This window comes from Stomoxys calcitrans, chromosome 2 (assembly GCF_963082655.1).
Source record: "Stomoxys calcitrans chromosome 2, idStoCalc2.1, whole genome shotgun sequence".
Lineage (NCBI taxonomy): Eukaryota > Metazoa > Arthropoda > Insecta > Diptera > Muscidae > Stomoxys > Stomoxys calcitrans.
The window spans coordinates 212,034,191-212,051,378 of record NC_081553.1 but is presented as its reverse complement, the minus strand read 5'-3'; the positions used below and the strand labels follow the sequence as shown (position 1 = coordinate 212,051,378).

At 40.1% G+C, this 17,188-nt stretch overlaps 2 protein-coding genes across 8 annotated transcripts in view; one reads left to right on the top strand and one right to left on the bottom strand.

The window, feature by feature from the left end:
* The window catches only part of LOC106080680 (trichoplein keratin filament-binding protein), a 164,618-nt gene that overhangs the window by 34,938 nt on the left and 112,492 nt on the right, over nt 1–17,188 (bottom strand). The gene's annotated exons all lie outside the window — the stretch shown is intronic.
* The window catches only part of LOC106088801 (peptidoglycan-recognition protein LB), a 50,910-nt gene that overhangs the window by 6,628 nt on the left and 27,094 nt on the right, over nt 1–17,188 (top strand). The window contains exon 1 of one of the 2 annotated variants that reach the window (XM_013254489.2): nt 14,966–15,942. The exons of the other annotated variant lie outside the window; for it this stretch is intronic. Coding sequence (XP_013109943.1) covers nt 15,906–15,942 — 37 coding nt within the window. The 5' untranslated portion in view covers nt 14,966–15,905. Of the gene's footprint in view, nt 1–14,965; nt 15,943–17,188 lie in introns of those variants that run through there. 2 annotated transcript variants of the gene reach the window in all.

Below are 17,188 nucleotides of genomic sequence, written 5' to 3'. Positions count from 1 at the left end.
TTATTATACCCTCTACCATAAGATGGGGGGTTTACTAATTTCGTCATTCTGTTTGTAACTACTCGAAATATTCGTCTGAGACCCCATAAAGTATATATATTCTTGATCGTCGTGACATTTTATGTCGATCTAGCCATGTCCGTCCGTCTGTCCGTCTGTCCGTCCGTCCGTCCGTCCGTCCGTCCGTCTGTCTGTCGAAAGCACGCTAACTTCCGAAGGAGTAAAGCTAGCCGCTTGAAATTTTGCAAAAATACTTCTTATTTGTGTGGTATTGTAAATGGGCCATATCGGTCCATAACCTGATATAGCTGCCATATAAACCGATCTTGGGTCTTGACTTCTTGAGCCTCTAGAGTGCGCAATTCTTATCCGATTGAAATGAAATTTTGCACGACGTGTTTTCTTATTATATCCAACAACTGTGCCAAGTATGGTTCAAATCGGTTCATAACCTGATATAGCTACCATATAAACCGATCTTGGGTCTTGACTTCTTGACCCTCTAGAGGGCGCAATTCTTATCCGATTGGAATGGAATTTCGCACGACGTGTTTTGTTATGATACCCAACCACTGTGCCAAGTATGGTTCAAATTGGTCCATAACCTGATATGGCTACCATATAAACCGATCTTGGGTCTTGACTTCTTGACCCTCTAGAGGGCACAATTCTTATCAGATTTGAATGAATTTTTGCACGAAGTATTTCGTTATGATATCCAACAACTGTGCCAAGTATGGTTCAAATCGGTTCATAACCTGATATAGCTGTCATATAAACAGATCTGGGGATTTGATTTCTTGAGCTTCTAGAGGGCGCAATTCCTATCCGATTTGGCTGAAATTTTGCATGACGTATTTTATTTTTACTTTCAACAACTGTGTCAAATAAGGTTCAAATCGGTTCATAACCTGATATAGCTGCCATATAAACCGATCTGGGATCTTGACTTCTTGACCCCTAGATGTCGCAATTATTATCCGATATGCCTGAAATTTTGTACGATGGATACTCTCACCACCATCAACAAACGTGTTTATTATGGTCTGAATCGGTCTATAGCCCGATACAGATCCCATATAAATCGTTCTCTCTATTTTACTTCGTGAGCCCCAATGGGCCCAATTCTTATACGAATTGGCTGAAATTTTACACAGGTCTCCAACATATAATTTAATTGTGGTCCGAACCAGACCATATCATGATATCGTTTTAATAGCAGAGTAACTCTTTTCTTATATCCTTTTTTGCCTAAGAAGAGATGACGGGAAAAGAACTCGACAAATGCGATCCATGGTGGAGGGTATATAAGATTTGGCCCGGCCGAACTTAGCACGCTTTTACTTGTTTTTCTCATATTAACGATGCCAAAAGTGACAAACGGCCCTTTGTAGGAAATAATCGCTTACACGTTCAAAAACGTGCAGATTTAATCCTTAATGTCAAGAAGCTGCAATGTTATAGCTTAAATACTGGACTCCTTTTCATCTGGATGTAACAAACAAAATCCCCTTTGTTTTAATTCCGTATACTTTTGTCATAGTATTGGTGTAGCTTACAAAACCACCTCTCATGTCATAGTGGCTGCAAGCAAGATTTCTCTTCACCCATGCGTAAAATTCATTGCCTAATATGGATAATAACCTACTAACTCTTGAAGCTGTTTTAAAAAAATCCCCTTAAATTCTGTCAAAAAAGTTAATAATTGTTTTTTATTTAGTTTTTTAATAAAAGAAAAAACACTATAAGCATACTTTCCGCTCCTCAAATTGGCCACGAAATTCAGCAAAAACAACCTAAGGTTTCGCTGCATGGATACTGTTAAGGTTCATGTTTATCAACAAAATCAAAAGCATTGTCATAATGATGATGATGATAATGATCATCATCATCATGTGAACTAAATACTTTTGCAAAAAAAATATTCCAAAGCTCATTTAAAAAAAAACACGGCCGGGATTCACATATTGGTAATGCGTTTTTTCTCGATTTTTTTCGCACTCCTATTTGTACGAGCCCAAGAGTTCTTCCCCGTTTATTTTGAAAGTAATTAGCCTTTACACCAGGTGATAAACGACGAGTCAAAAGACACCATTCACACAGAGATACAATAGCCGTTTGGATTGGTCGTTTCATGATAAGCGCCAAGGAATGTATGCATGTGTGCGAATAGTTGGAGAGGTTGTGTGATTAAAAACTAAACATTCGCTATGTATGAACACAGCATGCAAACGTGAGTATCACCACAACAACAACAAACGTTGGTTCTCAATATTTTCTTTAATGTTTGATGCACACTCTCTTTTTCTTTGAGTAAATTCTTAGCTCTCAGAGACATACATTTTTTTCTCTTTCATCATGGGTATTTATCGATATCGATAACTTGTATGGTTGCCAGCATTTAGGTATAAGAATGATTGAGTGGCTGAAGTTAAGTCGAAATGAGAAATATAACAGACCAATTTGCTTTGTTATATTATATTATTAGCTGGATAGGGCCCGCTCCGCTGCGCATTTTTTCACTCTTTCATTTACACGGTCAGAAAATATGTCCTGCTTGGAGGTGCTAGTACGGCCTTTCTGATATTTGGCCCCAATGTCGATATCATATTGGTGCTCTACTCCGCAATACCTTTCATTTGAGCTTTGTATTGCAATGGTTGGTAAATATGTATGGTAGGGGATATTTTTGGGGGTGAGGTGGAGCCTCATATATCAGATTCGTGCTCTAGTCTCAAACCATTTTCATTTGTGCCCCATATTGTCATTATTGGTTTATATTTCCATTTGGCGGGCTTTGGAGACGACCACACTAAATATGGCTTTCTGTTTCTGTCTTGATTTAAACTTCAAACTCGAGGCCAAGGGTTAATTAGATTTTTTTAAATCGTTTTATTTAAATCAATATTTTGTCCTTTTTCATTGAAGGACATCATCGGGCATAGAGAACGTAAAAATATTAAAACAAAATCGTGGAGTCTATCTTTGTGCCGATTGTCGCCTTAACAGTTGACTTTGTACGTTGTATTGCTGTCCTATTCTATCCTGATCGGCCTTCACATATTTTTTTTAAAACCTTTTTCTTTTTTTGGTATGGCGACTTTCTGTGTACTTAGACCAAATTTTATTACCATATTCATATTCTATTCTTCAATACCTTTCATTTGATACCTATATTGTTTCGATTGGTCCACTTTGGAATTTGGGTGGAGTTTTTGGGGTAACGGGGGAGGGTAGACCCCCTTCCGATATCAACAAATTATAACGAATATTTCTCCCTCCTGACCATATTCGTAATTTACTCCCGAATACCTTTCATTTGAGTCCCATATTGTCATAATCGTCCAATAAATCTATTTTAGGGGGTTTTTGGGTTTGGGGCGGCCCCCCAGTCACTTGGACCCAATTTTTAATATGAAATTCGTACTCTACTCCTAAAAACTTTTCATTTGGGTCTCATTTTGTCCCGTTCAGTGCACTTTAATTTTTGGATAGTACTTTTAGAGTAAGGGGGAGGGTCCGTCCCCCTTCCGATATCAAAAAATTATATAGCCTATGTTTCCTTCCAGACCAACCTACACAATCTGGGAGGGGGAGTGCCTCTGACACATCCTTTCATTTAAGTACAATATATTATCGGTCGTCCTATGTGACAGTTTGGTATTGTTTTTATTGGGAGGAGAGGGTCGGTCCCCCCGACGCTAAGACCCTAAAGACAATTTATTTTAGTTTTTTATTGTCGCGATCTACATGTGCTGCTGAACGACAGGACGTTACCCAGATACTTGAATCATTATACCAACAGAAGATTCGAGCTCTACTAACATACTCTACCCGTTTGAACAGCACGTTCCATTGAAGGGTATTTAGTTAGTGCGCCTGTCCCAAATGAGTATACCAGATTCGTAGTCAACTCCCAAAGACCTTTCATTTGATGCCCATTTGGTGACGTTGGACATGCATGCCCGTTTTGGGTTTTTTTTTAAAGTTGGGCAGGCCCATGGGTGACATTTTAATGCCAAGTTCGTACTCTACTCCTAAAAAACTTTCATTAAATACCCATATTGTCCCAATCGGTAAACATGTCCATTCGGGTGGGTTATTAGACCCCAAAATTGTATACCATTATCGTGTTTTTGGGGTACCATAAGGTGGCATGCAAAATTTCGCTTAAATCTGTGCACCCATCTCCGAGATCTGGCGTTTTTGAAAATGGGGGTATGGGGGAGGTTCCGCCCCCACTTCGGATATCAAAAAATGTGGTGACCCTTTTTCAATCGAGGGCTCAACCTCTACCATCTGCGAAAATTTTATGAACATCGAAAGGTATAACGAATCTGACATAGAAATGTGGCTTCATGTACCTAGGGGTCATCCCAGCCTCTAAAACCAATGATCAAGATAAGTTAGCACTCGATTGCGAGGGTTTTAGAAGAATGGTATCAACCAAACTTTTAAGAATTGAGGACTAAACATCCTAGATCAAGCATCAGTAAAGTAAGAATTCGAGAAGTGGTTTACGATTAGCCATAAAAATTTATAAGAATGTGGACCAAAATAAGTAGGACATCCAGCGAGCTGTTCAAATACAAACAGAATGCCTATGTCAAGGGAAGATCGGTGGAGACTGCCCTGCACGAGGTTGTGCAAAAAATAGAAGAATCCTTCGGTGCCAAAGCGTACACCCTGGCGGTATGCATTGACATCAAGGGGGCTTTAAACAATGTGGGACCGACACACTGATCCAATCCTTAGACCAGTACAGGGTTGACCCGGTCCTTAGAGACTGGATAAACCATATGCTAAAGAACAGGTGGATAAATTATGTGTCCCATGGCATAAATATAGGAGAGAAAGTGGCACAAGGCACGCCACAGGGGGCCATTTTATCGTCACTACTATGGGTGAACACCATAAATGACCTATTACGGATGCTGACGGAGGAGGGAATTGAACTCGTTTGCTACGCAGACGATGTTATAATACTTCTAAGGGGTAAGGATCCGAATGAGCTATGCAGAAGGACCGAAAGGGTCTTGCATATGGCATATGACTGGGCTAGACTCAGAGGTCTCAATGTTAACCCAGAGAAGACTGAAATATGGTTGTTCACGAGGAAGACGAAGTTGGGCCAATTTAACGCACCATGTTGCCTCAATAAGACGATTTCGATAAGGTCAAATCCTTAGGTATGATCTTGGTTAGGAAACTGAATTGGAAGTGTCACATTCAGGAGAGTACTGAGAAGGCTCAAAGATGTTGGGCACTATGTAGCGGGGCCGTAGGCTCGAAATGGGGTCTGAATCCGAGGATAGTCCACTGGCTCTACAGGAGCGTGTTTGGACCAATAATTACTTACGCCTCAGTAGTTTGGTGGACTGCTAAAGAGAAAAAGTGCAACATAAGGACCATACAACAGGTTCAGAGAACATGTTGTCTTGGCATAGGCGAAGCGATAAGGACCACGCCCACTAGGGCACTGGAGACTATTCTACATATTCGACTCTTTGACATACAGATTAAGTGTGAAGGAGCCACTGCGGCTATGAGACTTAAGGCGATGGGAGAATGGATTGAGGTTAAGAGCATACCATCGCGGTATAATCGAGGCGACGATAGGCACCCTGGAAGGAAGGGAAGAGGTTTCCGATCGGATACTTGAGATGAACCTTGAAGTCGAATGCGAGGCACTGCTACCATCGACAGAGTCTTGGATTGACGGAACCCTAGTATTGCCATCTTAAAGATCATGTTACACGGATGGATCAAAGCTAGAGGACAGAGTGGGCCTGGGGGTCTATATTGAGAACCCAGGGACTGAGATCTGTTTTAGACAGCCTGACCATAATACGGTTCTGCAGGCGGAAATCCGGGCTATCACGGAATGCGTGAAGTGGTGTGGTGCTAACGCGAGGACGTCGAGTGTGAACATCATTACCGACAGTAAAATTGCCACAAGGGCAATAACAACCAGGACGGTAAGGTCACAAACAGTCTTGCAGTGTAAGAAGGAGATTAACGCCTTCTCTGAGGATGGCAAAATCCATATCGTTTGGGTGCCGGGCCATAACGGAGTAAGGGGAAATGAAAGGGCAGACGATTTGGCGGTGAAGGCCAGAGGACGTTAATAAATATGGTTAACCTGAAGCCTTTCTGGTCGATGGTCGTCCGAGTTAAGAGAGTGGGCGACGAATGCGCATGCAACATTGTGGAACAGCGAAAGGGTCGGTAGGACGGCGAAAATTCTATGGGGGGATTCAGATCGTGAAAAGACGAGGCTATTACTGAAAGAAGTAAGAAGGAGGTCAGTATAACTTTTGGTATCAAAACGGAACGCATAGGACTACGAGGTCACTTATGTAAAATCGGTGCCGCTAGTGCTAGCATGTGTAGGGCATGCGGGGAAGATGATGAGACGTTGGAGTATTTCCTTTGTGGAAAAACGGTCAGTAGGAAGGTGAAAATCCTTTGGGGGGATCCAGATCGTGAAAAGACGAGGCTATTACTGAAAGAACTAAGGAGGTCAGTATAGCTTTTGGTATCAAAACGGAACGCATAGGACTACGAGGTCACTTATGTAAAATCGGTGCCGCTAGTGCTAGCATGTGTAGGGCATGCGGGGAAGATGATGAAACGTTGGAGTATTTCCTTTGTCATTGCCCGGCTTTCGCGTTTAACAGATACCGGCACTTAGGTGGAGACAATACCAGACAAGAACCAACTTTGGGGAGTGGTATTGAAAACAATTAAGGATTTTGTTAGTAGCACGGAATTCCTAACGCAAAATTTTCTTTTCTTTTATCTATACCCTCTTTTCAACCTAACCTAACCTACCCAGATTTTCCAAAGTTCGGAAAAGATATTTTAAAATTCATACCACTTACAGTCAATATCAGAACTTGTACAGAACTTAGTGGGATCACTTTGTAACATTATTTAGTCCCTTGACATCCATGGTTATGTTCTGCACTCTTAAAGAATACACAGAAACGAATTTTGAGTTATCAACGGCTATTTATTCAGTAATTAACTTGGTATTTGTATATTGGAAGAACCTACTAAAAATTTAGGTCAGCCCACCAACCTACCTAGAAAATGAAAACCTTCCAATTTTGGTGAGAACCTACCAAAAACGGCTTAACTTGTGGTTTTACTTTATCATTCTTTGGATATGTTTTGAAATTTTTATTTTTGTGTACAAGCAAATCGGCACACTCTCATTCACACTTTTCTCCAACATATTCAAAGTTCCTAAAAAAAAGCAACACCAAAGCAAGCTTGTCACATTTAAGCAATTGTAGTCAGTCCCCAGTATATAGCACACCCCAATTTGAAAAAAAAATCAAACTAATTGATCCATTAACACCTTTCATAATAAAGGGGATTCTTGAACTTTAGTTAATTTAATGCTAATGAGTTTCCCATTGGAAACAATTTTTTGGTTATCGGGTGGTGCGGGTACGGGGTCTTTTCCTATATTTAGCATAATTTATGGAACAGTTAACACGTGTAGAGCAAGAACTACAAAATCAATTAAACAAATTTATGATAACGAGCTAGAATAAACAGCCAACGCGATGAGGAACACAGGCTTGCAAATTTATAAATTGGTGATATTTTGGAGTCAATTCATAAGGCAATTCATGTACAAAGTCGAAACTTTATATGGTTGCGGAAAACGGCTGGCAGACTTTTCTTCTTTGTTCGCGAAATTTGTCATCGCTTACATTGTTTAGATAATAGATTTTAAAGTAAAGCAAGTCAAAACGCATTAAGTTCGGCCGTGCCGAACTTTTGATACCCACCACCTTGGATATATTAATTATCAAAATTTATTGTAACACTACTATTGGATTGCCCAAAAAGTAATTGCGGATTTTTTTAAAAGAAAGTAAATTTTTAATAAATCTTAGAATGAACTTTAATCAAATATACTTTTTTACACTTTTTTTCTAAAGCAATCTAAAAGTAGCAGCTGATAACTGACAGGAGAAAGAATGCAATTACAGAGTCACAAGCTGTGAAAAAATTTGTCAACGCCGACTATATGAAAAATCCGCAATTACTTTTTGGGCAACCCAATACATCCCAATAGTCCGATCTTAATCATATTTGGTTCAGGTGCCGAGAAGCTCTATACCAAGATTATATTTCGGACAGCCCTTGTATTGCATCTGCCAACTGACAGCTCCATCGTTACCCTTGCCATTTTTGAGGTTATACGTACTCAGAATGTTTTGACATACGAGCGCAATTTGCGTTGTTTACAGTAACTTGAAAGATTGATCTCGCCCAAAAAAATAGAATTAAATCGTAAAAACTTTCCTCCGATTATTTTTACAACTATTGACGTGGATTAACTCAACAACAGTGCATCTGTGAACTCAAATCAATTTTTGCCGATGAAACTCCATCAAGGACCATTGATGCTGTGCGATAACTGTGACCTCTCGTGAGATTGAGACAATCTTAAGCATTAGTGGGACCAGCATAAATTCAATATTGCATGAACATTTGGCTGTCAAAAAAAATTTGTTCGCGTTGGCTCTCACACAATTTGTCAATCGCTCAAAAAAGGCTCGTATCGATTGGTTGAAAGAAATGTTCCAAAAATACGATCGCGGTGCTTCGAAACATGTCTATGACATCGTGACAGGTGATGAATCACGGATTTACGCGTATGAGCCCGAAATTAAACAAGAACTTCCAAGCAAATGATCGCCTGTTTTTTCGGAAAAAACTGGACTGGTCGCAATCGTGCCACTAGAACAACGCAAAACAGTCAATTCTGGGTGGTACACAACAACACATACACAAGACGGATCACTCTTCACCACGACAATGCGAACTCTCACACATCGGCTCAAACAACTGCATTTTTGAGCACTCAAAACCTAGATTTGATGAGTCTACCGCCGTATAGTCCTGACTTGACACCGAATGACTTCTTTTTATTCCCGTACGTAAAGTAAAATGTGAGTTGAAGGTTTTTCTACACCCGAAGAAGCGGTTAATGCGTTCAGAATGCATGTTTTGGAGATACCCCAATCAGAGAGGCAAAGGTGCTTCGACAATTGGTTCAACGCGTGTATAGATCTTAAAGGGGGCTTATTGTAAAAACAATAAAGCGATTTTCGATGATTAATATTAGTTTTTGTGTTCTCTAACACCGAAATACAAAAGGCAACCTCCGTGCAAGTAACAGTTCGAAATTTCAGCGAAATCGGTTTAAAAGTGCGCCGCTCATGTGATTAAGCCCTAATATGGATGATCGATCTTTATGACAGCTGATCTGGATGTCGGGAGTCTTAAAGCAACTCACTGTTTCAAATTTCAGCAAAATCGGAGAATAAATAAGCCTTTTATGGTCTTTGGATCCCAAAGCTGAAGACTGATCTCTATGGCAGCAATATCTAAATATGGATCATTTTCGGGACAGATGTTGGGAGTCCTGATACAACTCACTGTTCGAAATATCAGCGAAGAGGGGTAATAAATACGCCTGTTATATGCCTAAGACCTAAAATCGACAGATCGGTCTATATGGAAGCTGTATTCACATATCTTCTGATCTGGACTATTTTTGGTTCGGATATCGACCGGTCTAATAAAACTCACTGTTCTGAATTGCAGCGAAATCCGGTAATAAATGCGCCTTTTGTGGTATTTAGAACCTAAGGCTAATGATCGGTCTCTAAAAATAGCCAGATCTGGACTATTTTTGATTCGTATATCGGCGGGCCTAATAAAATTCACTATGCCAAATTTCAACGAAATCTCATAATAAATGCGCATGTTATAGGCTTAGGAACTTAAATCGGCATATGGCAGCTATATGTAAATATGGTCCGATATGCACCATATTCGTGTCGGATATCGAGTCTCCTAGTACAAAGCACTGTTTAAAATTTCAGCAAAATCGGAGAAAAAATGGGACTTTTATGTTCTTTAGGCCCTTAAGCTGAAGATCGTTCTCTATGGCAGTTATATCTGAATACTGCCTGGTCTGGATCATTTTCGGGACAGATATTGGGAGTCTTAATACAACTCACTGATCCAACATTCAGCGAAGTCCATTCTTTCCGACGCAAGTCCGAAGTCCAACTTTCCGACCTGGACCATTTTTGGTTCGGATGTCGATGGGCCTGATAAAATTGAAATTCTCTACGCCGAATTTCAGCGAAATCGGGTAATAAATGCGCATGTCATAAGCCGATATTGAGTCTTGACTTCTTGAGCTTCTAGAGGGCGCAATTCTCGCCCGATTTGACTCAAATTTTGTACGTAGTGTTTTGATATCAATTCTTTTCTAAGCTCTTAGAGACATTCAATAATCTTTTTGTCATTCTGGACTTCTGTAAGGGCTTGGTGTGGCTGGTAAGGTGGAACTGAGTAGAGCTGGCAAATTATCGATAATAATAAATATCGATAGTATCGATGTTATCGCTAATTTCCCATCACCTATATTTCAAACCAAAACGAGAATAAAAATCAGGAGATCGATTTATGTAGAAGCAATTTAAATGCACAGACCGAATAAAACCAAATTAAATAAAGTCATGAAGAAATCATGGTACAAAATTTTAGCCCAATCGGATGAAAATTGCGCCCTCTACAGGCGCAATGTACATTATAAGATACATTCAGTGTCGAATCGCGTATTCGTATTCAGTTTTACAAAAACTTAAGCTTTGCCGATAGTATCGATAGGAAAAACATCAATCGATATTCAGACAAAACTAACAAGTAAAAGTGTGCTAAGTTGGGCCAGGTAGAACCTTGGGAACCCAAAATTTATACAAAATAAATTTAGTTGAAGGGCATAATTTTATTCTACATACCCAACTTCTGTCAATCCAGCAAAAATTAAAGCTCTAGGAACCGAACCAGGATGATCGAGAGACCGGTTTACATGGGAGCTATATCAGGTTCTTGACTGATTTGAACTGTACTTGACGCAATTGTTGGAAGTCATAACAGAACACTATGTGCAAAATTTCAGCCAAATTGGATGAAACTTGAGGCTTCCAGGGACTCAAGAAATCAAATCTGGATTTCGGTGTATATGGGAGCTCTATCAGGTTATTGACCGATTCGGAACGCACTTGGCACAATTTTTGGAACTCCTAACAGAACACTGTGTGTAAAATTTCAGCCAAATCGGATAAAAATTGCTGCTTCCAGGGTCTCAAGAAGTCAAATCGGGAGATCGGTTTATATGGGAGCTATATCAGGTTACAGACCGATTTGGACCGTACTTGACACAGCTTTTGGAAGTCATAACAGAACACTGTGTGTAAAATTTCAGCCAAATCGGATGAAAATTTCTGCTTCCAAGGGCTCAAAAAGTCAAATCGGGAGATCGGTTTATATGGGAGCTATATCAGGTTATAAACCAATTTGGACCTACTTGACACAATTTTTGGGAGTCATAACAGAACACCATGTGTAAAATTTCAGCCAAATCAGATGAAAATTGCTGCTTCCAGGGGCTCAAGAAATCAAATCGGGAGATCGGTTTATATGGCAGCTTACTCCAAATCTGAACTGATATGGCCCGTTTGCAATCCCCATCGACCTACATCAATATTAAGTATCTGTGCAAAATTACAAGCGGCTAGCTTTACGCGTTCGACCGCTCTTGTGATTTCGACAGACGGATGGACTGACATGGCTTGATCGACTCAGAATGTCGAGACGATCAAGAATATACACTTTAGGATCCTAGATCAATATTTCGAGGTGTTACAAACGGAATGACTTGGTTAGTATACCCCCATCCTATGTTGGTGGGTATAAAAATCGATAGTGCCACTGATATTTTGCCAAATCTAGAACTAATTCGATGGGCCCTAGTCTAGTTTATGTGACGTGTTCGCCCCATTTTGGTTCTCTCTATCCCTCTCTTTCTCCCTCTCTCTGACCCTCTCTCTGACCCTCTCTCCGTCCCTCTCTTGCTCCCTCTCTCTGTCCCTTTCTTTCTCTCTCTCTTTCTCCCTCTTTTTCTCCCTCTCTCTGTCCCTCTCTTTCGCCCTCTCTTTCTCCCTCTCTTTCTCCCTCACTCTCTTCCATCTTCATGAGCACGTACTTTGTCCACATTTCAAAGTTCTCTATCTCTACTTTCATTTTCACTCTCTCCTGTTTCATTTCTGTTTCCAAGCCAGGTATTATATATACAGCGGGTCACGCTTGTTGTGACGCCTCTCCCAATCCATTACTCCCTCTCTTCCTCCCTCTTTTTCTCCCCCTCTCTCTCTCTTTCATCTTCATGAGCACGTGCTTTGTCCACATCTCACACTCATCTCTCTACTTTCTCTACTTTCGTTTTCACTTATTCTTATTTCATCTCTCTCTCAATCCATTGCACTTCATGTAAGATGATAATATCGATCTTGTTCTCTTCCATTGAATCCGCAAGTGCATCTTTTTTTAATAAAAGTTGGACATTCAAGATGCAGATTTTTAATTTATTTGCGGTGGTCATCAACTTTGAAAGAGACCGTTTTTATCCTTCTTGGTTTTCTCAGAATAATTGAAATTTCTAGCCCAGCGTTTTGGGTTTGCAAATATATTTTTTTATATTGTGTGCGTCGCTCTCCTCAAGATCTGACGCTCACATCCTGCCGACGCTATCCAGCCAAACAACAACCCGGCCAAAGAATAACAAGGCAGCATTATACTGTTACTGTCTGCTGGATTTTCCTGTATACTGCATTCGTAGACTCAGTAACACTATGTCACTCCAGACCGCAGGATGGATTGCTTGACGTGCAACTTCTGATAACAAACAATCTTGGGAACCTACCATAGATTCTGCTAAAAATTTACACAAATGGACTTAGTTGAATGGCTTGACATGTGCCCTTTACGTTAGGTTAGGTTGAATGGGTTGCCCACCAAAAGTAAGTTCACTCGGAGGCCAGTTGGGCCCATTGTGGTACCCTAGAGAGAGAAAGGGAAGAGAAAGAAAATGTGAGACCTCATACTAGAGGTTATACACGAATAAAAGGAAAAGACAGGAGGAGGAGGAGAGAACCCGGGCGGGGGTGAAGAACCGCCCGTTCCTACGCAAGCACGGATCCACCTACGTCGGAGCTTGTGGCTGCCCCCGTAGGAACCATTTTGTTCCCTCAACAAACCTCAGGAGACATACCAGAGGTACGTTTGCAAGTTCACCCAGATCACAGAGGAAACGGCTCCCCAGAAAGGAGAACCTACGTCTCTCGGAGCTTGTAGCTCCCCCCGTAGGAACCATCCTGTTCCCTCAACAAGCCTCAGGAGACATACCAGAGGTACGTTTGCAAGTTTACCCAGATCACAGAGGAAACGACTCCCCAGAAAGGAGAGCCTACGTCTCATCCTCATCAAGACAACTCCTACTGAAGTCATTGTGCGGTATCCCCATGCGCGCCGCCATGCGGCCTATGGCAATGTACTCATCGACCTCTTATCGAACGCCAGCAACTCCTTCGTCCCTTTGTGTACTAAAGGGTGATTTTTTTAGCTATTATCTTTTTGGAAACACTGGTTTAAACAGCTCACGCACGTTCCGAGTTTTGTTTCACTGTCAAATATCTTCAGTTTGGTCTATAATTTAACCATGAATCGTCTTACCAACGAACAACGTTTGCAAATTATTGATTTTTTTTTTAACAAAAAGCGTGCTCTTTTAGAAAGTTCATCGTGCGCTTCTTCCATTTAACGGCGAAGTTCATTTTTGGTTCAATGGGTTCGTATATAAGCAGAATTTTCGATTTTGGAATGAAGCATTGCAAGAGCTACCAATGCATCCAGAAAAAGTCACACTTTGGTGCGGTTCATGGGCTGGTGACATCATTGGACCGTACTTCTTCAAAGATGATGCGAATCGTAGCGTAACTATGAATGATGTGCGCTATCGTGAGTTGATATTCAACTTTTTTTGGCCAAACTGCAAGAGCTTGACTTGCATGACAGGTGGTTTCAACAAGACGGTGCCACATGCCACACAGTACGCGTAACAATGGTCTTATTGAGAGACGAGTTCGGCGAACATTTTATTTCATGTTCGGGACCGGTCAATAGGCCGCCTAAGTCGTGTGTTTTGACGTCTTTAGACTATTTTTTGTGGGGCTATGTTAAAGCTCATGTCTATACAGACAAGCCCGCTTCAATTGACGCATTGGAAGACATTATGGAAGCATTTATACGTGAGATACCGGCCGAAATGTTGGAAAGAGTATGTCAAAATTAGATGGACCGTCACGGTCAATATTTGCATGAAATAATCTTCAAACATTAAATTATAAGGACCGTACTATCGATCCAAATAAAGATTTCATGCATTTTTTTGAATTTTCTTATTTTTGAAAAACTTTCCTATAGCTCTTTAAAAACCACCCTTTACTTGTTTTTTATTGTTTTCGACACAAGATAATGACTTTAGTTAATACTACGAGTATGCTTGACTTCAATGATTATTCCTAAATCAAACACTCTTTAGTTTACTCAAAAAATCACTCACTCACTCAAAACATACTCAATGGGGGGATGGACTTATCTCTAGTTAGATGGCTGCTTATAATGAAAAAATTATCGTTTGCGGAGACTTCTCTCGAGCAAGATTAATGATAATATGTATCGTTAGTGGAAAGAAATCCCCTTTTTAGCAAGGCCTTGACATTAGATGAAAATGACCACAATGTTATTCTTGAGACCAAACAGAACATGGTAGGCCTGTGCAATAAACAACAACTAAAAACAACAGCGACTATCTTCATTTCATTTAGCCTGTTGTTGGCGAATCAAAACAAAGCAGAGCAAAGAGCATAGTAACGTAACTAGCAAATGCCTATCATTTAACGTAAACGACGATAACGCCGCTGCCATATGCCATAGCCGATATGAGAGCCACTGGCGTACCCACCTACCTACCTACCCATCTTTAGCAACAGCATTTTTATAAATATTTGAATTTCCGACTCATACCAAACATTTTACTTCCGAATTCGCAAGCAAACACAGTTTCGTTTTCAGTTTCGGAATCAATATACAACACGCCGATCGACATCGTCCGTGAACGCAGTATTAACATCAGAACCGATTTCGATTTGTCTTTAGTTTGTTGTTTGTTTCTCGCCTCGTCGTGTATCAGTATCATTTTAAGTACGCTCACTGGCGCTCTCGAGTACCAGAGTGTCTGCCAGCCTGCTTGCCTCCCTGCCAATGCTAGACTGGTTTAGTTTAATTAATCAAATGACATAGCGATTAACAACAGTGATTTTTAGAATATTGTTTCAATTTTATAAAAGGAAAAAAAAAAGAAATAAAACAAAAATAATTGCCATTATGTATGTAAATTAAATTAAAACAAAAGAAAAAACAGACAACTGCGCCACCAAAGATAAAAACAACGCCATTGTATTGCCTTTCAAATAAGCTGAGAGCCCAAACAGTACAAAAAAAAACAAAGCAAAACCAATTGCACACAGCACTTTATATAAAAGGAAGTCAAAACACCATTCTCAGAGATCCTTATCTCTCACAAAACTATACTTACCATATTAAAGCACTGACAGTGTGAGAGAGAGAGAGAAAGAGAACCAAACAACGAATTTATAAAATAGTTCCTAATTTAACAAAACTACCTACAACAAATCCTCTTTATCAAAATAACGGCTTTTAACGCCTTTCAAGTAGTTCCTATTAAAATCGCGCTATAGAAAAACGTGTTTTTCATAATAGAAATCACATTTGATGTGTCAATAGTTTATTAACAGCAACAATTTGCAAAACAAGCCAGTGAAAACTCACAACTATTGCACACATACACACATTAACAATTGCAACAGCTGTAGCAGCAGCAGCAGCAGTGCACAACAATAACAACAACTGCGACCACCATTCATTAAAGTGCGCGTAGTAATATGTCAGGCTTGGGCTTAATTCTGTTATCGATGATGGGTAAGTTGAAAATAAATACTCATAACAACAACAACCAGCAACACTCTGTCAAAATCGTTATCAGTTTAAATACCTCTAACAATAACAACAACTAGAAAATAAAACTATGGTGATTAAACGACTGCATGTTACTATCAAATGTTATACTACAATAAAAAAACAAAAATTTTAGGGAAAATTCCATAGAGTCTAGAATAATTGAGTAGTGCTTTACCTACGTCAATATATTATTTGTTAATTGATAATCATATTCGGTGGCTTTTTATGGCATAAAATTACGGCAAATCCATGAGTAAAGGATAATTTGGTAAACAATTAACAATTAGAGAATAAATATCAAATTGCATGACAACATTATGTAAGTTAGAGTAGGTTTAACTGGCAGTCTGCCAACAGATTCACTTAAACGTTTTCGTCCATTGTGGTACCACAGGAACAGAAGAAGGAAGATGCCTTCTAGTTCCTACCGTTGAACCATCCAGATCGCTTTAAAAAGCCCAATAACTTGCGAATGTTCACATCCGCTAAATCAGACAGGTTCTTAAAGAAAAGATTTTCGGCTCAGACACAATTTCCCTAATGGCCTCCGACGAATGCATATCAGTGACAACCTTTTCTGGCGCCACATTGTCCATTGGATACTTTCCCAGGAAATGTGTATCAACGAATAGTTCTAGTGTTTCCTCACTAGACATTGTCCATACATTCTCTGACTTCTGAATATACCCCACCGTAATAGGTCTCAAGAACAGAATCTTCCTTAGCCTAGAGGCCACAGATGTATCCTCCAAGAAGCTGCAGAATTCTACCCAGCATTTGTTCTGAGCCTTTCTAAGCTCGCCCTTATATTTTTGTAGCTTAGCCTTATAGATGTCCCAATCGTGTGGTACTCTTGTGGCTATTGCTCTGTTGAAGAATTTTGTGCAGTCCTTCCTTAGACCAACCTGCTCTGGAGACCACAGTGGCGGTCGCTGTTTGGATAGACATGCAGAATTTGTGCCGAAATTTATCCTTATCCGCCTTTTTTCTGTTTAGCCGAGGGACCACTACTTCGGTATTTTCCCCAAGGCTAAAACTTATATAACGATGATCAGAGAAGCTGTGGTCATCCAACACTTCTCAGTCGCATATTCTTCCTCTTATATCTTCCGATACAAAATGCAAAATTTGCCCATGAACATTACATTAAGGAACAGGGGCAAACTTCTCACATATCAATCAGTGCAGTCCAATTCCAGTTTAAGCT